Raw genomic sequence first — 24,568 nt, 5'->3', positions numbered from 1 at the left:
CTTGCTTTTATTTTGGAATCCCCACCTAGAGGACTTCCAGCTTTAATTTCTATTGTACATATTCTTATGATTGTAAGTGTTGTAAAAATTCATGGTACAATTTCTTGCTATGTGCCCAACTTTGGAACACGCATAGCATCTAAACACTTTATTTTGTGTACATTTTTTATCTGTACTGTACACACTTTGTTTCTCAGGGTGGGTAGCCTTTATGGCAAACACCCTTTCACTGCCAGGCTGCTTCCTGGGTTGAATAGGTTTGTAAACCTGTACTTTAGGAATGTCCTGCTTTTGTACCACAGTCCTATTTTCTGTACATTTCAATGTCACTATAGGAGGCTTGGCCTGTCTATAACAATCCACTCTTAGCATTTTACTTTTGACTGCTAATTCACAATTCATATTGCTGTCTTTTTTGCATTTCACATCAGTAACATTTCTATCATTTTTAGCAGTGTTCTTTACTTTAACTGCAGAAACTACACAATCTCTTGCTCTGAACTGAGCCTTTAACTGTTTTTTTTTTTTTTTTTTTTTGCAATTGAGAAATTTTATTGCATACACTATACAATATTGCATACACTATGCAAACTATAAAATTCACAATCGCTTCTTATTGTCGTGTGAGGGGCAAAGTGTTCTCCAATGCATAATTTTTCATTATGCAAACATTTATTCGAATTGTGAAGGGATTGTGAACAATTTTGCTTTAGCGACCAATATTACATTCCCCTATAAGAGGCCTATTCCTCATGCCCCGCAAAACACTGGAGAAAAGCAACACCGGTGACGTTGCCCACCAATCAATCAGCAGTTAGATTTCAACAAGTTAGAAAATAAAAGCAGATCTGATTCATTGCTATGGGCAAAATCACCGTTGATACTCTTCTCCACTATTCCACATAACATGATAAATAGGCCTCTAATTGTTAACGTGTATCTACTATCAAGCGAATAAAATGCTAGAGAGGAAGCAAACAACATTTTTGCAAACAGAAAACAGATTTCTGTTGCTCAGCACTAACAATTACAGTTTTAGTTATCCTGTACCTTAAGGCTCATTAATATGGTATGAAGCTATTTCTAATAATTTGCCCTTTTTGCTTATATTCTATATACTACTGGTCCTTTTCTAATAATTTTTGCAAATTACATTAATTTTCTTTCACCATGCAAAATCTCTGGACACATCTCTGGCACATTTCCCTTCTGATTATCTTTTTTTTTTTTTAAAAGTTTTTATTTTTGCATTTTCAAAACAAACATACATACACACACGAAAATAATAACAGGACATACATAGTGAAAGTAGAACCAGCAGTCAGAACCTCGTCACAAAAGCAATACAATCCTAGCGCTTCTCCTCGTATTCCAACCAAGCTCCCCAAATGCCCTCGAACTTCTTGGGGCAACCCCTAGCAACATAGACCAATTTCTGGTAAGGGAGGATAATATTAACCTGTCTCCTCCAGAAGGTAACGGTCGGGGGGTCCACTGATTTCCAATGTAGAAGAATAGATTTTTTAGCATAAAACAAAAGCTGTAAGTAGCACAGTTTGACTACAGCTTTCAAACCCAGATCATCCATAATGCCCAAGAGACAGACTAAGGGGGTCCTCAAACTCGGTACATCCAAGACTAGAGAGATGTGCTGCAGAACCTCTTCCCAGAACCCCTGAATCCTCGGGCAATCCCAGAAAACATGCATAACAGTGCCTACCTCCTGGCTGCATTTGTTGCATTGGTCCGAAACCATAGGATATATTTTCGCCAGTCTATACGGTGTAAGGTATACTCTGTTTAGAAACTTGGTTTGTATATACCTGTCTCTAACTGATATGGTGATATCTGGGACCTGCTTCAGCGCATCAGTCCACATCTCCTCGTCCAGGCCCGGAATATCCTCAGCCCACTTATCCCTAATCTTCGTGAGAGGATCTGGACTAGCCTGTTCTAGTATGACATAAAACCGGGAGGTAGGTTTCCGTAGGTCCACCTTCCTCAGATAAACCTCTAAAGTAGTCTCAACCAGTGTAATGGGTCTAGTGGGGAATTGGGTGGTAAAGGCATGCCTGAGCTGAAGGTATCGGAAAAACATGGAATGTGGCAAGTGGTAAGTGCCCTGTAGGCTTTGGAACTGCTGCAATTCCCCATTGACCACAATATTGTTCAAGGTTTTAACCCCCCGACTGGCCCAGCTGCTGATATCCGGCAGATCCTGCAAGTGTGGAAGAGCACTGTTCCCCCAAAGAGGCATCCAACAGGACCACACAGGTCTTGCCTTCTGGGCGATCCTCAGCGCTTTTTGGAACGAGCCTTTAACTGTTTAAGCTGAGATTTGCAATTTGAATGATCTGCCCCTGCTTTTCTGAAGGTTGCAACCAAACTTTCTGCATCCCTCAGCCTTTGTTTGAGCTGCTCATTCTCTATGCAAACCTGCTTGTACTCTGCAGATGTTTGCTGGTTGCTAACATTAATAGCAGCAGCATTTTCTACAGAAAATTTTAGAGAATCTACTAACACATTTAATCAATGAACCTTTTCTTCAAGATTCCCTTTTTGCACAGATAAGATTTTATACTGTTCTGCTATCCAACAGGCAGCATAAACCAGTGCACCTTTACCCTTTGATTTAGACAGAGATTTGTCATGAATTGCCCTGGCCACATAATCTTGAGCCTTAGCCCATGGATCTGGAGATCCTTGCATACATTTAACAATCTGTCCTGAGCATTTGACCATGGCCATCTTTTTAGCTAAAACCTCCATGATTATTTTAACAACAATTAAAACACAAAACAATCAATTAATTTACTACACTATATTACACACTCATAAATATGGATTAAATGCCATGCATTGAACTCCTGCCTGGCTTGCCATTTGTAAGTTTCTATCGTATATTATATCATTATTAATAATATACCTCAACCCACTTACTAGGGTTTCTGGTTCTTTTGAGCAAGCAGACAATGAATCCACACCAATGAGCGTATAATAAAGTGATGTATTGTAAAATAAATCAATTGATTGTTCTACATAAATGATTACACTTAGACTAAACAATAATTACAATATTTACAGTTACACATTACACAAGTCTACATTGTTGTTACCAAAAAGGCAGAGGAATAGAGTTCAGCTTCATCTCTGCCCTCCCCTCTGGTCTGTATTCCTCACATATTGTCTTGTGCCAGGCTCCTCCGGCTTCTCCAGCTCTCTAGCTGCCTCATCACAGCTGCCCAGCTCCTTTCACATTTGTCCAGCGTTCTTTTATCCTGGTTTCTCACCTGCCCCCACAGAAACCCTCCCAACTGCCAAGATGCTGTGATAAACCCCCAACTTGCCTACATCCTGTTGAGCAAGTTTTCTCACATACAAAATCAATTTTATGGTCCCCACAGCAGACATAGGCCTTGGTAATCACAGGAAAACCTTTGTTATGATAATCAGGGCTTTATGTAAGTTCCCTGAACAACAGCTTTCATATTAAATAACAAAATCAAGATGGCAATTTCTTACAGTGGTCTATGAACTTATTCAAAATAACAGGGAGGGAAGTCCTGTGTCACCCTGTCAAGGACAGAGAAATGGATTTAACGGTGAGTACATAAATCCTGTTTTCTCTGCCCTCTCCGGGGGACACAGGAGACAGTAGGGGACTTAACAAAGCGGTCCCAACAACAGCATGGCGGGCAGATCACTTAGCATTAGTTCATTGCACCACCACCTGAAGAATTTTTTTGCCGAATGAAGCTTCTGCTGAAGCAACCTTGTCTATTTTGTGAATATGTGTATGGACAACCATGTCGCCGCTCTGCAGATTTGTTCAATGGAAGCGCCAGGCCCAGGAAGCTCCCAGAGCTCTGGTGGAGTGCGCTCTCACTTCAATTGGTGAAGGTTTCCTGACCTGAATGTATTATGAACAGAATGTCTGATTTGCGTATGGACTTGGAGCGGTCAATGTATATTTTGAGCGCTTGTACGACATCTAATTTGTGTAGTCTCTTTTCTTTTTCGTTCTTTGGTTCTGGACATAAAGATGGAACTACTAGGGCTTCATTGATGCGAAAGGAAGAAACCAACTTAGGGAGGAAGGATGGTACTGTGCGTAGCACTGCCTTGCTATGTAGGACCAGAAAAGGTGAAGCGCAGGAGAAGACTGCTATCTGACACTCGTCTAGCTGAAGAAATGGCCACCAGAAAGACCACCTTCCAGGTGACCCAGACAAGATCAATCTTCTCCATTGGTTCAAAGGGTGGATCGAGCAGAGCCTCAAGTACCAAGTTGAGATCCCAGCCCGGAACTGGTGGCCGTATTGGTGGTCTCAGATGTTTTACACCCTGCATAAATGTCTGTACAGAGCTTTCGAGAGCTAGCCGACTTTGGAATAGTACAGAGAGTGCTGATACTTGGACCTTGAGGGAGCCCAGTTTAAAGCCCATATCCATGCCTCTTTGGAGAAATCTTAAAATGTGTGGTTTAGATAGTGTATCAAATGGAACTCTGTGGTCATGACACCACTGCCAGTATGTACGCCACACCGTGTGGTAAGCCTTGGATGATACGGGTTTCCGGGCCTGAAGCATCGTTGCTATGATGTCTTCTGCTAGCCCCTGGCGTCGCCAGATGGAGGCTTCAGTAGCCATGCCGTCAAAGCAAACAGGCCTGGGTTGGGGTGCCGGATAGGCCCTTGTGTTAATAGGTCTGTTCTCTAGGGAAGCTGAATGGACTCTGCGCTGGACATTTCTCGAAGATCGTGAAACCAGGTCCTGCGAGGTCACAAGGGAGCTATGACGATCACCCGTGTGTGGGATCAACTGATCTTTTTGAGAACCCGTGGCAGCATTGGGAGTGGTGGAAATACATAAGCTAGATGGAACGACCACTCCTGGGTCATGGCGTCAACTCCGTCTGCTAGTGGGTCTCTGTAGCGGGCAAAGAATCTTGGCACCCTTTGGTTTCTTCTCGTTGCCATGAGATCGATTTGTGGAGATCCCCAGTGACAAACTGCTGTGAGAAACACTTTCTGATGAAGTTCCCATTTCCCCGGATCTAGGTGATTTTGACTTAGGAATTCTGCTTCGATGTTGGAGACTCCGGGGATGTGTATGGCTGTACGGGGATGTTGGTCTCTACCCACCATAAAATCCTCTGAGCCTCTGCTAGAGTGTCTGAGCTTCTGGTCCCGCCTTGTCGGTCTATGTACGCAACTGCTGTCACGTTGTTGCAGTGTATTCGTACATCTCGATTGTGAAGGTTGTGAGACCAATGCCTGAGGGCAAGGTAGATTGCCCGGAGCTCTAGTATGTTTATGGTCAGTTTGGACTCCTCTGGAGATCAGCGGCCTTGTGCACTCATCTTGTTCCATGTCGCTCCCCATCCTGTCAAACTGGCGTCTGTGGTAATAACTGTCCAGGTCGGCATTGCCCAGGATTGACCCCTGTTGAGGGTTGTCGGGGATAGCCACCACAGTAGAGAATCGCTCACACTTGTAGGGAGTTGAATGGTTTGGGTTAGTGGACCTCTCTTCCACCTCTTGAGAATGGTCGACTGGAGTAGCCTCAGATGACTCTTTGCGAAAGGAACTGCTTCCATTGTGGCCACCATTGAACCCAACACTTGCATAGCTTGGTGTACTGTGGGTGTGTTTGGGCTTAGAAGTGTTCGCACTTGGTTCTTCAGTCTCTCTTGTTTCTCCTCCGGGAGATATACTTGCTGGGTTAGTGTATCGAATTCGAGACCAAGGAAAACCATCTTGTGGCTGGGATGTGGATTGGACTTGCGCCAGTTGATGGTCCATCCAAATTGTTGGATCATCATTGCCGCTTAAGTTTCATGTCCACGTGGGCTTGGAGTAGTGTTCTGGACTTGATTAGGAGATCATCGAGGTAGGGGGTTACTGATATCCCCCTCAGCCGGAGGGAAGCTGCTGTGACTGCCATCAGCTTTGTGAATACCCGTGGGGCTGAGGATAGGCCGATTGGTAGGGCCACAAATTGGTAGTGTTGGTTGGCGATTGCGAATCTGAGATATTTGTGGTGGGGTGGCCATATTGGGACATGTAAATATGCGTCCTTCATGTCCATGGACATGAGGAACTGGTCCGGTTCCATCCCCTTGAATGACTGAGCGAAGCGTCTTGAAGCGGACTGACTTGATGAATTTGTTCAATCCCTTGAGATCCAGGATAGGTCGGAAAGTTCCTTCTTTCTTTGGGACTATCAAGAGATTGGAGTAGAAACCTGAAGAATCTCTCTTGATTACTCCCTCCCTTTGGAGTTCGGAGATGCAATCCATGAAGGCCCGAGCCTTGATATCCAGTACAGGTACTCTTAACATGAGGAACTTCCTGGGTGGGTAGGAAGGAAGTTTAGGTTATATCCTTTGGTGACTATCTCATTTACCCAAGAGTCTGAAGAGTGGTTGGAGCCATACCTCCCAAAAACGCAGAAGCCTCCCCCCGATGGGCTCTTGTGCTTCCGGAGTGGGTGCCCCGTCAGGCTGAGGTTGTCTGCCAGGGGTTTGTTGGGGGGCTTGGTTGATCTCCAGTTAGATCTGTTCTTGTCAGTGTGTCTGGGGGACAGCTGGAACGACGGGGAGAGTTTCCCTGTCTCTGTGCTTTATTGTTTGAGCTACGAAAAAATCCTGTTCTGCCTCTTCTGCCTCTTCTGGTAGTATATGAGGAACATGACTTTGATTGGAGAAGGAAAGTGCTCTTTCCACCTGTTGCCTGGGAGATTATCTTTTCCAGTTCTTTGCCAAATAGTTTATGGCCCTTGAAGGGATGTGATGTAAGAGACTTCTTGGAACTAAGGTCTGCTGAGCAGTGCTTTAGCCACAGGTATCTCCGAGCTGCTACTGCTAGGGACGACGTTCTAACCAAAAGTTGGGCAGTATCCATGATGAGTTGGCCTCTGACCACTTGTGTGCAATATCTAGAAGCTCCGATCCTGGCTGCGGCTAAGGTGGGTCTGAGTGCAGAGCCTGCCGCCGAAAAAAATCGCCTTTAGTCCTCCCTCCAGACATTTATCTGTGGGGTCTTTGAAGTCCACTGCGTCAGTGACAGGAAGTGTAGTTGATTTAGAAAGTCTGGATACAGGTGCATCCACCACAGGTGGAGTACTCCACTTCTCCACCACTTCCTTGGGAAATGGATATGACTTGTTGGCCTTCGGGAGGATCAATCTTTAGAGTCTCTGTGACTGCTCTGATAATGCACTCTATGTCATGGTGAGAGCCCTTGATCCTTGTCTTCGTTCTCATTATCACTAGACTGTTCATCGTAAGATAGCAATTCCCCTTCTGATGCAGACTGATAGGATCTCTCGGGTGAGGACGCCTGCGGGGGAAGGGGGTCTCCCCTCTTTTGGAGGGCCCGCGTTTGCGTTTACTGGCGGGGGCATCTCCCAACTTGGCTAAGCTTTCCCCAGTGTATCAGCTAAGGTTGGAATACTTTGCAGGGAGGCAAGAGACTGGGAGAGCTGGATTGCCCATCGGGGTGCTTCAGTATCCATGGAAGTTCCTGGTGCTGTGCCTAGGGAGACCCCCTGGGAAGAGACTTCTGGTTCAATTCCCGGGGAGCTAGCTGGGTGTGGAGCAGACCCCCCTTCCATTTGGGAACAACAAACCGAGTGGGTCAGTTTGTCCCACTGGAAGCTTGGAATGGCATGTGAAGCATGCAAGATAAGTAATCTGCGCGGGAGCTGTTGTGGGGACTTTGCCCTCTCCCTAGTGAGGGGTCCCACTGTCCTACCTTCTGCAATGTCACCTGGTCAGGAGAATGCGGGACTCCTGCTATAGTTCGAGCCACGCTGGAGAGAAGGCTGTACCTGCTGCTCGCTGGACTCTCCACCGGCCAGAGCCTCTGCCCCCTATGGGGTCAGGAATTCCTCTGGGTGGTTGTTGCCCATATAAGGCAGTTGTGGAAACCCCGGTGGGTCCTTCCCGCGTAGGGGGCTAACCTCTATAACGCTGGGCAAAAGCCTGTGGTTTCACCCCAGGTGTTAGCACTATCTGCTGACCGACACTTTCCTTGCGTTGGGTCTCTCTAGAGACCAAGAGTGTCCCCAGGACAATTAAACTGATGAGGTAAGGCTAGTGCCAGAGGGTAAAGCTACCAGGGCATGCCCATTTTGATTACCTCAAGTGTCCTGCCTCCTGGAGGGAGGAGCTTTACCCCTACTGTCTCCTGTGTCCCCCGGAGAGGGCAGAGAAATATATCTTTTTGGAAAGTACAATTGTCAAACTGCAAAAACAGGAAATTGTTTATACATATGGTAATTTCTGTTTCCTGGTCATTCTCCATGGCAGCATTCACCAATGGGTTAACATCCCCGTGGGCCAGCGGACAGGACCTCCCCCAATAGTTCAAAAGGTTACACTTCCCTTCTCCCTTCAGTCTAATTATAAAGCTTGTCCTCAATGAGGGTGGGAAACTCCCTGGTGAATGCTGCCATGGAGAGTGACCAGGACACAGAAATTACGGTATGTATAAACAATTTCCTGTTTTCCCATAGTCACCCATGGTCAGTATTCACCAATGGGAATTACCTAAGCTAAAATGAGGGGCGGGAACGATTGCATAACAGAAATTTTTAATCAACATAGTGTAATACAGATTGCAACACTTTTCTCCCAAATGCTGCTTCTTGGGAGGCCAACACATCTAATTTATAATGCTTCACAAATGTATTGATTGAAGACCACCTTGCCGATTTACAGATGTTGTCTGGCGACACCCCAGCCTCTGTCGCCCAGGAACTCGCCAACGCCCTGGTAGAGTGAGCCTTCAACCCTTTGGGAACCTTCCTGCCTGCCACATTGTAAGCCTTAGCGATGGCTGCAACAATCCAGGAACTGATGGTTCTCTTAGTCGGAGCTTGACCTTTTCTTGAACCGTTAGGAATTATAAACAGTTTATCTGATCTTCTCCATGTCTTCATCCTTTCCAAATAGATTTTAATGGCTCTTACTAAATCCAAAGTATGCCATACTACTTCTTCTTCTGACTTAGGATCTGGACAAAAGGAGTGAAACTTCGAAACGACTTTAGGTAAGAACCCAAATGCAGGTCTTAACACCACCTTGTCTTCAAATACCACTGTATGTGGCTCCGAGGCTGCTAAAGCGGACATTTCCCCTACTCTGCAAGCCGAGGTTATCGCCACTAGCAGAACTACTTTTAAAGTCATGTTCCATAATGAGGACTTTTGCAATGGCTCGAAAGGTGCTTTCGTTAACACTTTCAAGACAAAAGGAAGATTCCATGGAGGAATAAAACTTTTCTTTATTGGTTTTACCCTTATTAGGGCATTAAAGAATCTCTTTACTAGTGGATCTTCTGCCCACGTATTACCAGTCAGGGCTGAGATTGCCGATATTTGGCCTCTGAACGTACTTGATTGCAGATTTTTCCCATAATCTGAGAATAAAAAACTTACAACCATTGCGGAAGATGGAAACAAAGGATCTTCTCCTTTTCCTGTGACAAACTCCGCAAACTTTCCCCACACTTTGTAATATTGAGAAGAAGTATTACTTTTCCTCGATTTCAACAACAGATTTATAACTTCATCTGTAAGCGAGAGGCTCCTCAATCTTTCCCTCTCAACCGCCAGGCCATCAAAGATAAATGATTATGCTCTTGTATCTGGATTGCTCCCTGCGACAACCATCCTGGGAAGTTCGGAATTATCATTGGCTCCTCTATTGCCAACTTCTGGAAAAGAGGAAACCAAGGCCTCCTGGGCCAATAGGGAATTATTGCGATTGCCTCTACTTTCTCTCTCCTTATCTTTTTCAATATCCTCCAAATTAATGGAAATGGTGGGAAAACATAGATTAAGTTCCCCTACCAACTTTGGCTCAGGCCATCCACTGCATAAGTCCCTTTGCAAGGGAATCTTGAATAGAATTGGCGACATTTCTTGTTCTGTGGGGATGCCATGACATCTATCCTTGGCTGCCCCCACCTTCTTACAATTTTCTTGAAAATGTTTTTGTGTAAGCTCCATTCCCCTGGGTCTATCACCGTTCTGCTGAGAAAGTCTGCTTTTAGATTTTCTCTGCCTGGAAGGTGAATCGCCGTTAACCCTTCCAGCCAACCTTCTGCCCATTGGAATAAGGGTTCTACTTCTTCCATCAGTGACATGCTTCTGGTGCCCCCTTGTTTCACTACATATGCCACTGCCGTGGTGTTGTCGGTTACAATCTTTACTTGTTTGTCTTTTAACAGGTGTGCAAAAGAAAAAAGAGATTGCTTTATGGCTCTTAATTCCAGAATGTTTGATGAAACATTTTCTCCTCTCCAGGTGCCTTGCACATACCTTTAGCCTATGTGGGCTCCCCACCCCACACTTGATGCATCGGTGGTTACCATCACCCACTCTGGCTCTTCTAAGGGAACTCCTATTGCCAGGTTCTGCCGACTGCACCACCAGGTTAAACTTGTTTTTACCTTTTGTGGCACCTCTACCTTCTTTTGTAAATGTAAGTGAGGATGTCTCACCTTCCTTAGCAGAAAATTCTGCAAGGGCCTTGTGTGCCATCTTGACAACTGACTATTTGACAGGTTGCCGACATGGTTCCCAACACTTTTAAACATTGTTGTACTGAGACCCTCTTCTGCTTTTTGAATGTTTCTATCAGCTCTATCACCTTTCTTTGTCTTTCCACTGGCATACTGACTAGATTTCGATCTGTCTGAAAAAGGGCCCCCAGATATTGAAGAATTTGTTTGGGGTTTAGATTGCTTTTTTCTTTGTTTACTATCCATCCATGGGCTAGAAGAAATTCTTTCACTCTGTAAGTATGTGTCTTGGCTTCGGATCTTGAGTTTGCCACCACCAGGATATCGTCTAAATAGTGATACACTGCCAAACCTTCTTTCCTCAGTTCTGCTATAAGTGTCACTAGCACCTTCGTAAAAACTCTTGGAGACTGGGATAGACCAAATGGTAGGCACCTGAACTGCACATGCAGATCCCCTACTGCAAATCTCATAAACTTTCTGTGCATGCTTGCCACTGGTATATGAAAATAAGCATCTCTCAGGTCTATGCTTGTCAGCCAATCCCCCACAGACACAGCTTGCATAATGGAGGCTAGAGACTCCATCTTGAATTTTCTGGCTCGCAAGAACTTGTTCACTCTTCTCATATCGAGCACCGGTCTTTATGTTCCTGATGCCTTCTTTATCAGAAAAAGTCTTGAGTAAAGGCCCTTGAATTTCTCCTCTGGAGGAACTAGTTCTATCGCCCTTGACTCGAATAGTTGGTTCAAGTATTCTTGTACCACCTCTGCATTTTCGTTTCTTACCTTGAACACAGACTCAATGAAAAAATCTTTCCTGGGTACAGACTTGAATTCCAGTCGACATCCTGTCTCTATCACTCCTTGTACCCAGGCATCTAGAATGGTTCTGGCCCAGACATGTGCGAACTTGGCTAATCTGCCTCCTACCATGTTCTGGGCCCTGCTACCTTCATTGCTGATTGGAAGTAGAAGGGGCTGAGGAAAAACCACTTGATCTTCTTGACGTCCCCCTAGAGTTTTGACGTCCTGATCTCCACGAGGTTTGTCTAGAATATTCTCGCCCCGGCTTATATTGTCTGGAGCTTTTAAATGTTTTATCCCTAGCTTTCCCATAGCTGGGTTCATAATGGCCTTTCTTAGCTGGATTTTCTTGTGGAAGAAAAACACTCTTGCCTCCAGATATTTTCTTTATAATAGCATCCAGCTTTTCACCGAACAACATTTCCCCTTCGAACGGTAGCTGGCATAGGTTAGATTTGGATGCAGTATCTGCTGCCCAAGATTTTAACCATAGTGCTCTCCTAGCTGCCACTGATAAGGCCATGGATCTAGCCGACAAATGCACGAGATCAATTGAAGCTTCCGACATAAACTCTGTCGCCATCTTACAATCTGATAGCATTTCCAATAGCTTTGGTCTTTTTACATTAGATGAAATTGCATCACCAAGCTCAGACAGCCATACTTTTAATGCTCTAGACACTGATGTTATTGCGACCGCTGGCATACAGGCTGCCCCTGCTGCTCCAAATGCCTTTCTCAGATTAAACTCTATTTTCTTTTCCATTGGCTCTTGAAATAATGCCCCATCATCCACTGGAAGGTTCGTCTTTTTGGCCAATCTGACTATGGCTGCATCTACTTTTGGTGGTGACTCCCAAAACTTCGACTCTTGTTCCTCAAAGGGTATTTCTTATTGAATTTCCCAGCTGTTTGGGCTCTCTTTTCTGTCTTCTTCCATTCTGTCATGATAATCTCCTTGATGGAAGAATGTACAGGAAACCCTACCGCCTTTCTCCTTGAAGAGGGAAATAGCTTATCTGCTGAAGAGACTTTTGCCGCTTCCGTAGGAAAGGTCAGGGTTTGTCTGACTGCATTTATCAGTGGATCAATAACAGCAATATCAAAAGTGGATTCCTCCTCTGACCCCACTTCTCCTTCCTCTGATCCCACCTGCGAAAAAGCTTCGGGATCTTCTGACAAATCTCCTTTTGTGACATCAGACAATGATTCCATCTGTCTCGAATGTCTAGGCCTCTTTTTGGCACTCGATACTTCCTGGAATCCTTGAATAACTGCTTGTTTTATCACTGAAGCCAAGGATTCCGCAAACATCTGATTTTCCTGCGACATAGAAGTACCAAGTTCTTGACGTGCTTCTGCAGAAACTGAAGGCTTTTTAGGTGACTTTTCTTTTCTTCCATCTGAGGCAGGAAGGCTTAACATAAATAACAATGTATTAAAATCAAGCCTGCTGTCCTGCATAATTATTCCACTCTCTTAAAACCTCACCTTTTCCCTCTGGGTTGAGAGGTTTTCCCCATCATACCAGGTTCCATAGTTGAACTAGGTAAAGAGAGTAACATAATTCAGCAACTTTCCTTTTTAAAAAGGGGTTTTCCAGCTGATAACTCACATAAAACATCACATACCTGTAACAAGTGCTCTTACTGCTCAGCATACACTGCGTGGCAAAATGGCACTCACAGGAAGTGTGGTCTCTTTAAATAGTTGAGGCTGAACTCTGCCCCCATAAACTTTCACCCCAGAGTGTAAGGGCCTTACGCAACCTTGCGCCTGTATAAGCGCTACTTTTGCTTTAGTTTTGGCGCAGCATCGTCCATTCAAACTTGCGATGCCTTCCCTTATCCAAAATGGCCGCCCGGCCACTTCCGCCATTACTTCCTGTCTTCCCCGGCTATGCGGCTCTCCATTACCAAGATGGCTGCCGGGAACCTGCACGCTGACGTCACTTCCACCGCCAGCATGCTGCTATGCAAGTCTTCCGTGTCTTCTCTCCAGCGCGCACATCCCTGCATACCGGCTTCTCCTAACCCATTCACAGGGAGGATTGCCGTGAGACAGAACACTGTCCCTCTGCTCACAGAAATCACCTGACCCGCAAGCAGGAGGAGAGATCTTGCTCCAGGTAAACTCGACCCTGCTAACCCCTGAAAGGGGAGCTTTTTTAGGCATTTACCCTCCTGTTCCATAGATAGTCTTCTTCCTATAAGATAACACTATCCACCGGCCCGGACAAAAAAGACTGAGGGGAGAAGGGAAGTGTAACCTTTATTGGGGGAGGTCCTGTCCGCTAGCCCACGGGGATGTTAACCCATTGGTGAATGCTGACCATGGGTGACTATGGGAAACTTTACTAAAATTTGCGGCTTTGATGGCATTTTTTGAAAATCTCCTAAAAACATTGCAATTTACTGCATTTATCAAGCCTAGTTTTTTACATACAAAAGTAAATATGAACGTCAGAGGTCTACTGAACAGTTTGATGGTCAATATGCATAGCAATACAAAGTACGTGGCATGGAGGGACACTTTAATTAAAATGATGCATATTAAATGTGATGGTTAATTTGACTGATGCAAAACATGTACTCTGCATGCATTTTAGGTAAACCACTCTAAATATGAATGTCAAAGGTCTACGGAACAGTTTGATATCAAATATGCATAAGTATTGTCAGGGGCCGAAGTCAATCCAGGGAAAAGGTTAATTCAGGCAGGTTCTTACTCAGGATACAGGCCGAATTCAAGATCAGGAGTTCAATAACAATAAAGTTGTTGTTCGACCCTGCACATTTTGATGCTGGCGCCATGATGTTTGACGCAGGCGTCATGACGCTGCGTCCAGATTGACGTGCTGGCGTCAGATAGCCAAGTGGTTCCCCCTGTGCGCTGCCATCTTGGACAGGACACGCCAGCGAGCGCTCCTTACAGGCATACCCAAGCATGCAATATAAAATTTCGCGGTTAACAATTTGGCTGCTGCAAAATACGCACCCTTGGAAGGAGAACATCTGACTCACACCATTGTCAAATGCAGAGAGAAACTCTTTACTGCTATGAATGTAGGTACTATGTGCTTGGAAGTTTGAGCATTTTCCTGCAAGTATGTAGTAGCTAGGTGCTTGGCAGGTAAAGGGTTAAAAAACAATTGGTATATATGCCTCCTCTATACTACCTCTTTAACAAAAACAAAAAATAGGTTTATTTAAACCTATTTTTTTTATTTCAAATTGGAACTTTCATCAGGGAAGATGATGAAAGTTCCAATTCGGACCTGAAACAATCTATTTAAATAAACCTATTTTTTGTTTCACATATATCTGTGTTAAACTTCTTGGAGTGCTGCGGTTTTTGCATTTTTATTCTATTTCTGATTGGATTAGCACCCAGGTTTTCTATTTGACTCAAGGTTGTGCATCCCGTATGCATTATATATATAAAAATAAATATTTTACCAAACTTTCCTCCCATGCTCCCATCATCGTAATCTTGGTTTTTGGTTTAAGCTTAAGTACACCCAGTTTCAGATTTTCTGCTGGTTTACCTGTATTAAAGATAAATATATGTGTTAGCGCATATATGTATTTACTACGTTCTGTTTACATTGTAGGTATCTCTTAAAATTCAACAGCATATTACAGCTATTGGGTCAGCTATACTTCAAATGGGATGCAAATTACTGTCTCTGGGGGTTTGCATACTAGTACATTTATGGGACCCCCTAATGCACAACTTGGCTGTTATTACAGGCCAGAAGAGTGTCCAATGGGAATCCCGCCTACCAGCACTGTGTGTCAGTCAAGATAGGAACAGTATTATGGCATTTGTAAAAAGGAAGGCATACAGTTGTTGTGGTGTTGTATAAAATATATCTAATACCTTTATCATCAATAACATGAACCGGTTATAGACATGGCAGGCAAAATTCTATTTGGTGAATCCACGTATATATATAGGGCCACCATAGACCATGGAGTACCAGGGAAAAGGTTTTATTGAACAGTTGCTTTCTATGTCTATTTCTGATGCTGCTGAACAACAGCTACAAGTATGCTTTAAAATCATTGTGACAGTTTCAACTTTTACCAAGTTCAAAGTGGAATAAACCCTCTGCTTCCCTCCTGTGGATCCCCTCTGTGAAGGGGACTGACCTTTTTCTAATCAGATCTTTGGGCAAATCTCCTGAGAGGCTGGGACATTTTATTTACATTTGTCTTAAGCCCATAGGAACTTTTGCCCACATCCACAAGCCTGATGTTAACCGAATCATCAGGGAAAAAGAATTACCCAAAAAAATGGTAGCAATGGTCTGTGGGGAACAGAGGGGACAAGATGCAGAAAGAGTTTATTAGAGCTTTAGTTATATTCCAGTCTCTTATTTAAATCAGTGCATGGTTGCTAAGGTAATTCGGACCCTAGCAACCAGACTGCTGAATGGAAACTGGAGAACTGATGAATACAAAGCTAAATAACTCAACACCCAACAATAATAAAACAAAAATTGCAAACTGTCTCAGAATATCACTTTCGGCATCGTACCAAAAGTTTTTTTTTTTTTTTAACAGGTGTTCTTTTTATTGAAATTTTCAAAAAGGGGAGGGGATACAGAAAGGAAGGGAAGGGGGAACAGATAAAACAAAGCAATAAAATAAAATAATATTACAGCAGCAGTCGTAACTTCACATTCTGAACACAGTCAAAGCACAGCAATATATGTACCACACAGTTATGGCAAAGTTAACATATGTGTCTCCATCCAGACACCCCATATCCTATCAAATTTGTCAGGTTGCCCTCTAGCCTCGTAGGTCAACTTTATTAGAGGCAGCATCTTATTAACATGAGCAAACCAGATCGCTTTCTTGGGAGGAGCAGGGGCCATCCAATGCAGTATAATTACCTTTTTAGCATAAAATAGCAATGTCCTCACCAGAACCCTGGTTTTATTGGCTGGTATCATATCATCTAACAGACCCAGGAGGCATATTTCTGGTTTCTTTAGAGGGGGTAACTGCAGTGTATCAACAATATAGCCTACCACCTTAGCCCAGTATCTAGCTATTATAGGGCACGTCCATATCATATGCCAGAGAGAGCCATCATTATCTCCACACCTTTTACACAGTGGAAGAGGTATTTTCCCCATTTGATGAAGTCTATTAGGGGTCAAGTAAATCCTCATTAAGAATTTGTACTGAATAAGTCTGTCCCTGGTGCTTATTAGGAACTGGTAAAGCCTATCCGTTACTTCCTCCCAGTGCTCTTCAGTCAAACTGGGGATATCAGCCCGCCACTGACTGAAAAGGCAGCGGAACGGGGGGGATTTGGAGGATTGCAGACAGGCATAGAGCCGGGAAACCATTTTAACTGGGTCCTCCTTCCTCAGTTGGACCAGAAGGGGGGAATCCCCCAATACCAACTCCCCAGACCCGAATTGTGCCCTAAACATGTGTCTTAGCTGCAAATAACAGTACATAGGAAGGTCTGGAACGCCCATCTGATCTCTCAACGGAACCATATCCATGAACCTCCAATTACTCACAATGTCCCCCAGGTAACATAGTAAGTAAGGTTGAAAAAAAGACACATGTCCATCGAGTTCAACCTTTTTTTTTTTTGTTTTTGTTTTTATTAACTACCTATCTGCCAGTTGATCCAGAGGAAGGCAAAAAAAACCCATCTGAAGCCTCTTCAATTTTCCTTAGAGGGGGAAAAATTCCTTCCTGACTCCAAAATGGCAATCGGACTAGTCCCTGGATCAACTTGGACTATGAGCTATTTCCCATAACCCTGTATTCCCTTTCTTGCTAAAAAGCCATCCAACCCCTTCTTAAAGCTATCTAATGTATCAGCCTGTACAACTGATTCAGGGAGAGAATTCCACATCTTCACAGCTCTCACTGTAAAAAACCCCTTCCGAATATTTAGGCGGAACCTCTTTTCTTCTAATCGGAATGGGTGACCTCGTGTCAGCTGGAAAGACCTACTGGTAAATAAAGCATTAGAGAGATTATTATATGATCCCCTTATATATTTATACATAGTCATGATATCACCCCTTAAGCGCCTCTTCTCCAGCGTGAACATCTCCAATTTGGCCAGTCTTTCCTCATAGCTAAGATTTTCAATACCTTTTACCAGCTTAGTTGCCCTTCTCTGTACCCTCTCTAATACAATAATGTCCTGTTTGAGTGATGGAGACCAAAACTGTACGGCATATTCTACATGGGGCCTTACAAGTGCTCTATACAGTGGAAGAATGACCCCCTCCTCCCGTGACTCTATGCCCCTTTTAATACAGCTCAAGACCTTATTTGCCCTTGATGCTGCTGACTGGCATTGCTTGCTTCAGCCAAGTTTATCATCTACAAGGACTCCAAGGTCCTTTTCCATAATGGATTTGCCTAGTGCAGTCCCATTAAGGGCATAAGTGGCTTGGATATTTTTACATCCCAGGTGCATGACTTTACATTTATCAACATTGAATCTCATTTGCCACTTAGCTGCCCAGATTGCCAGTTTGTCAAGATCATGTTGCAAGGATGCCACATCCTGGATGGAATTAATTGGGCTGGATAATTTTGTGTCATCTGCAAACACTGATACATTACTTACAACACCCTCCCCTAAGTCATTAATGAACAAGTTAAATAAAAGTGGACCCAATACTGAGCCCTGGGGGACCCCACTAAGAACCTTACTCCAAGTAGAGAATGTCCCATTAACAACCACCCAGGTATTTGACATTGTTCTGGGCCCAGAACCACATGGCCTCTGATGGAAGGAAGTGCTGGAGGTGTGAATTCCTCCAGAGAGGCAGCCTTGGGGACAGGATAGGGGATGGCGTTTTGAATGTTCTCAGAGCAACTAACCAAGCCGCATGAGGGGCTACCATGCAAGGGGGTAGTGTAGGCGAGTCCCTTGGTTTCCTGAGGATATAATTACTAAGGGCTTCTAGGGATCCCACTAGACGGGCTTGTAGAGGTACATTAGGATTACTCAAATCTTGCGTTAACCACCAGTTAATATAACTAAGTTGGCTAGCTATATAGTAGTCGTGAAAACTAGGGAGATTCAATCCTCCATTCATAGACGTGGCCATTAGCTTGAGTGACGAGATTCTAGGGGCTTTATTACACCAAAGAAAAGGGGTAATCAGAGCCTGTATGGCCTTACAAGTTTGTTTGGGTATAACCGTTGGGGAGTTATGAAAGAGATATAAGTACTTGGGTAGATAGACCATCTTCACAATATTGATCCTGCCCCAGAGCGTTAAAGGGAGATTGCCCCAAGCCTGTAATACTGTGGTCAGTTGATGATTAATGGGAGAAATGTTCAAGGGTACAAATTGTTTTGGATCCAGATGGATGGTGATCCCCAAATATTTAAAGGAATCAACCCACTTAAGGCGGGAATCAGCCGCTAGCTGGGGGTCTAAATCCGGGTCCAGTGGAAATATCACAGATTTAGTCCAATTGATGCGGAGGCCAGCATATATTGTAAATCGGGCAAAGATGTTTAACACTTCCGTTAGAGAGGGACCAGGGTCCGCCAAATAAATTAGAACATCGTCCGCATAGAGTGAGATCCTTTCCTCTATCCGGCCATACTTCAGACCAGTGAGGTTAGTGGAAATACGAAATTGAGTGGCCAGTGGCTCTATCGCCAAAGCAAACAGGAGGGGCGACAAGGGGCAGCCCTGGCGCGTCCCCCTGCCAAGAGGAAAGGACCGAGTGATAAAGCCATTCACTAAGACCTGAGCTGTGGGATGACTGTATAGCAACTTGATCCACTTAATAAATTGTTTACCAAAACCAAAGGACTCCAATACTGCCCATAAGTATGGCCATTCAATAGAATCAAACGCTTTTTCGGAGTCTAAGGAAACTACCACCCTGGATCCCAGGTTGTCATGAGGGACCTGCAAGTTATAATAAAGCCGTCTTAAATTAACATCTGTGGACCTCTTGGGCATAAAACCGGTCTGGTCAGGTTCAATCAACTGAGTAATAACCTGTTGCAATCTGACCGCCAGCACCTTTGCCAGAATTTTGGCGTCTACATTTATTAAGGAGATGGGACGGTATGAACCGCATTGCTCTGGATCTTTCCCTTCCCTTATGGATCAAAACAATGAGTGCATTAGCAAAGGAGGGCGGGAGTTTACTGGCTTGGTTGGCCTGATTCAAAATTTCACAGAGTGTGGCCGGTGTTTTCTCCCCCAAGGTTCGGTACCACTCCAGGGGTAACCCGTCTGGACCCGGGGCCTTGGCTGGAGTCATAGAGGCAATAGCTTCACGGATTTCACCTGGTGTAATGGGACTGTCAAGCAATGTAGGCAGGGGAATATCCATAGAAATTCTGTTAGCTGGGCCTCAGTATAAGACACCTGGGAACAATATAGATTGGTAAAGTACTCAGCAAATATGTCTGCTATTTCACGCGGATCCGTAATCGGATGCCCGGTAGCAGATATTACCCTATGGATGATTGTTTGTGGATTAGTAACTCTGGATAGATAGGCTAACAGTTTGCCTGACTTGTCTCCTTGCTCAAACCCCCTTTGGGAGGCATATAGTAGCTTTTTCTGGGTAATAGCTGTCATTTTACATTGCAGTTTAGTGTGGGCCTGTAGTAAGCCGTTATGTAGGTCAGGGGAGGGGGCCTCAATATACGCTAATTCCGCCACCTCCAACTCCCAAGATGCCTGCTGAACCTCCCGTTTGGCCTCAGTCCTCACTCTACTTATGGATTGAATCAGGGTACGTCTCGAGACCGCCTTAAACGCATCCCATAGCATAGAAGGGGAGGCTGAGCCCTGGTTTTCAGCCCAATATGTTTCTGCCGTCTCGCAAACTTTATCTGCCACCTCTTTCTGTGTCAGCCACAGAGGGCTGAGCCTCCACCTTCTATCCCCGGACCTTGCATAGGGTTGTATAGTGATAATTAAAGGAGAATGGTCGGAAATGGACCTGGCACCATACTGAATGTGCCCGATTTTGTTAGCCATCTCGGAGGACATCAGGGCCATATCTATTCTCGAAAGAGTTTGGTGTGAAGCCCCATTGAGTCCATCCAGGCCTTCAATTTAGTTGGTTTGGTATCCGCTGAATTAAGCCTATCTAACACAGGAGTCATGCCACTATTGAAATCACCCACCCAGCACTGGGGGACCAATGGAAGAGCCGCCACCTTCTGCATTACCGTATCCATTAGTTCCGTTGTGAAGGGAGGGGGTACATATAGATTGACCAATATAAATTCAAAGGAGTAGATAGTACAGTGCATGATAAGATATCTACCATAGTGGTCCACATGAATGTGATGAAGCAAAAAATGAAGGCCTTTCTTGACTAGAATGGAGACCCCTCTCGCATGAGTGGAAAAGGTAGCGTGGTACGCCTGAGCAACCTACGCCCTTTTCAGCGCTAGGACTTTTTGGCCTGTTAAGTGGGTTTCCTGGAGGCATACAATCGCCGGGGACGATTGTTTCAATGCATTGAATAGGAGTGCCCTCTTAATTTTATCATTAAGGCCTCTGATATTCCATGAAACCAAAGTAACCTTAGCCATAATCAAATAGAAAAATTCTACTGTATGTCAAAACCTCGCTGCTGTACGAGTAAAGAAGGGAGTGGGGGCGAAAGGGGGAAAAACCTGGGGAAGTCCCACAACACCCTAGCCCGCCCTGCCCACCCTGTAAACTGGGGTGGGCCTTGACCCCTAACAAAACCCTAATAGCCATCGCCAGGGACATGGCGACTATAGCATAAACACTATGTAGTTAAACAAAACACTCAACATAAGCACGTGCCCCCAGTCCTCCGGGTTTTGGTGAGTGTCCCCACATAAAACAGCTGGTAACAATGGGAGACTTTCCGTTGAAAACATGAGTGGTAGTCAGTAAATAGGAACACAGCTTGGTACACCATGGAAGGAGGGTATATACTCACGGACCCAAGGCCACAAGTCCGCATCTGAAGAGTGGACAGAAACCCCCAAGGGTAGGTACACCTCAAGGGGTGGGCAGGATGCAGGAGGGCCTTATCGCCGTTCCAGCCAGTCCATGGCCTCCTGTGGCGTCACAAAAAATCTGGTGTTGTTGCCGTCCACCACTCTCAGCTTGGCTGGGAAAATTGTAGAGTAGAGAATGCCTTTTTCTCTGAGCTTCCTCCGGACCTCAGCATACTTGGCTCTTTGCCGCTGGACTTCCATGGTATAATCTGGATAGATCATAATCTTGGCATCTCCGACGTGCAGGTCTTCCTTGGTGCGCAAGATGGCATCTCGATCCCTGTAATTAAGGATTTTGGCAATCATGGTGCGCGGGGGAGCCCCCGGGGGAGGTTGCCGCGACGGAATACGATGGGCCCGTTCAACCAGGAACATCTGAGATAGTTGGGCAGCCCCCAGGTGGTCCCTGAGGAGGTTTTCCAGGTACAGTTCAGGAGTGGCACCCTCCTGTTTTTCGGGTATGCCGACAACGCGTATATTATTGCGTCTCTGCCTCCCCTCGTGGTCATCAGCCCGTGTCTTACAAAGTTTCAGCTGGTTCTGAAGATCTGCGATTGCACGTGGGACCTCTCTGGTAGCGTCCTCTAGATCCGAAATCCGGCGCTCCGACTCCGCTGTGCGCTCTCTCAAGTTTTGGAGATCTTGGCGGAGTAGTGCCAGATCAATCTTCACCTCCTCCACCCTAGTATCAATCTTTACCTCCACTGCTGTCCGCGTATCCCGAATCGCCTGCAGGACCTCCTGAAGTGTCGGTTCTGGTTGCTGAGGAGGCTCAGGTCCGGCCGGATCAGGAGGGGGTGGAGGTAGCGGGTCAGCCCTGCACAAGCGAGCGCCATCTTGGTTCGGATGCCGCACATATTTATCCAGCTTGCTGGTCGTTGCTTCGGCTGTTTTCTTAACGCCTCCCATCTAGTGGCATCTGGGGGCACTCGGGCACCCACAGGTTTCTAGTAGAACCATGGGGGCACAGGATCGACTGTGACGGAGCAACTGCACCAGAGCTCCGAGTAGGCGCGTCTCTCTACATCGGCAGTTAGGCCACGCCCCATGTACCAAAAGTTTTTTAGTGATTTCAACAACCACTAATGGTTTGGCTTCCTCTTGTGCTTACAAATTGTGGTCAGCAGCAATAATATGACTGCTCTGTTAGGTTACAATGTCATTGTAACCTTTCTATTCAGGCCCCTCTCCTATTCATCTTGTCTCCAGAGTTGCCAGGTTGGTGGTTTTCCAGCCAAATTGGGCTACTAATTTAACGCCCAGGCGGGTTTGTACTTTGGCTGGTTTATACTTTGAAAACCAGCCAAAGTTTTTTCTTCCGCTAATGTGCGAATCCTATGTCTCCCAATGCATGTTGGATAATGTAGTTTTTGTTTAACAATTTGCCAAGTTTAATGTAAGACTACAATACCCAGCATGCAATGGGATTGACTTGTGTAGAAGTCGGGAATTACCAGATTTTAGGCCCTGTACCCCAGTCTCCCATCCCTTAAGCATTCTCAAATTTTCCGGTGACTTTCCTCAATTTCAGACAATTCTGGGGCAAAAATCTGCTGGCCACCAAAATGTCTAAGGCATTATGTAGCCCCTATACCTCCTGGCCTTGCCCCCCCCCCCCAGAGATTGCAGAACCTGAGATTGCCACCTTGATAAATCATCTCATTATATCGCAGTTAGCAGAGAAGACAGTAATGATCTCTCCTTATCTCCCTACCCACCAGGTCCGGACTGAGAATTAAAATAGGCCCTGGCATTTCAGGTACACATGGGCCCAATCAGTTCCCACCAGTCCACCAAATACTGACTTTCTGTGGGACCTTATAGGTATATCAGCCCCTCTGGCATTTGCCAGAACCCACAGATTGCCAGTCCGGGACTGCCATCCACCCCTATATTTGAGGCCCAGCAGTTTCATGCTCTCAGGCAGGACCCCGGTAAGGCTCTTCAGGAAATGCTCGAGGTCCAGCACTGTGTCTTCCTCTGACAGGGTGGACAGAGGGAACAACTGGCCGCCCCACTATAATCAGAGACAAGGTCATTAGGAGCTGGTTGCTTAGGAGTCTATGACTAGTTGGTTGGCACTGTTTTTTATGGTTCTACTAGAAACATTATCCTATGTTTGCCTGCCAGTGAGGGCTAGGGTAGGAGCTTGGGCAGAATATGTGTGGCTCCTGGTTCATAGGGGTGCCCCAGTGGGGCCATACTTCCCAACTGTCCCTTTTTCGGAGGGACAGTCCCTTTTTTTTGACAGCTCAACCTGCAGTCCCTCATTTGTACTGGAAAATCCCTATTTTCTCTGCACTGAACAGCCAGAAAAAGAAACAAAGTTTCTAACTTAATTGGCTTTTAGCAGAGACCACAGAACAGCTAACAGGTGCAAATAAGATACTTTGTAATGGGGGGGCGCATGCGCAACATGACCGAGTGAGGACGATGTTTTACGTCGCTCCGCAGTAAGAGGCCTTAAATCCCCGAATATTAGCAGTTTCTGGCACACAAACGATCGGGGAATCCCGCAGCTGCACCCTCTGGAAATGGGGAAAAAGAAGAACCTAGAGCCGACAGGTACTTTGACGCCATTTCTCCACAAATCTGCGGCACCTAATATTGCACCGGCGGACCCAAGATGGCGGCGCGGACTCGGATCCGGAACACGCTAGTCCATACAAGGCACCCAAAAGCTCACACAAGCGTGCAGCATCGCTTCACAGATTGCCAGCCGGCGACAAGCCTCGCAAGTCTAGGGAAGGGGGAGACGACTTTGATGGCCGCAAACTCCCCCACCGGTCACCCTGCGTGGACTCCCACCCAGCAAGCATTTATGACCAAAGACCAGGTGCGTAGGGTTGGGAACGATATGGAGGTTTAGAATACGAGCCAATCCTCGGCCTCCAGCTCTCCATGTGGGGCCCCCTCGCAGACACTGCCCCAGCCTACACGTGTAGCTCACGACAAGCTGAGCCAGGCCAAAGATGGCGGCATGGATTTAGACCATGAGGCAGGCCCCTATGCTCCCTCACGCCCACGCACTTCAGACAACTGGATGGAAACATCCTCGAATAAGGCAGACGACTCTTACACTTCTTGGCCTGTTACAGCTGACATACTTGCACTTCAGCTCTCGGCTTTACGTAATTCACTGACTGCTGCGATTGCGGGTGCAGTTAAAGATGCAGTGCACGAATTTCAGACAGAGGTGCATTCACTGGGCCA

At 45.5% G+C, this 24,568-nt stretch overlaps 1 protein-coding gene across 1 annotated transcript in view; it reads right to left on the bottom strand.

The window, feature by feature from the left end:
- The window catches only part of LOC108710767 (ubiquitin-like domain-containing CTD phosphatase 1), a 39,104-nt gene extending 15,640 nt beyond the window's left edge, over positions 1-23,464 (bottom strand). Inside the window, exons 1-3 of the mRNA XM_041585544.1 lie at positions 23,456-23,464; positions 23,243-23,372; positions 14,797-14,885 (exon numbers count right to left, since the gene is read on the bottom strand). Of these exons, the coding sequence (XP_041441478.1) occupies positions 14,797-14,885; positions 23,243-23,372; positions 23,456-23,464 (228 nt within the window). The remainder of the gene's footprint in view (positions 1-14,796; positions 14,886-23,242; positions 23,373-23,455) is intronic.
- Positions 23,465-24,568: the final 1,104 nt, after the last annotated feature.

Source organism: Xenopus laevis, chromosome 3L (genome assembly GCF_017654675.1).
Source record: "Xenopus laevis strain J_2021 chromosome 3L, Xenopus_laevis_v10.1, whole genome shotgun sequence".
Classification (NCBI taxonomy): Eukaryota; Metazoa; Chordata; class Amphibia; order Anura; family Pipidae; genus Xenopus; species Xenopus laevis.
The sequence above is the reverse complement of the archived record's forward strand: the minus strand, read 5'-3'. Positions and strand labels throughout refer to the sequence as shown.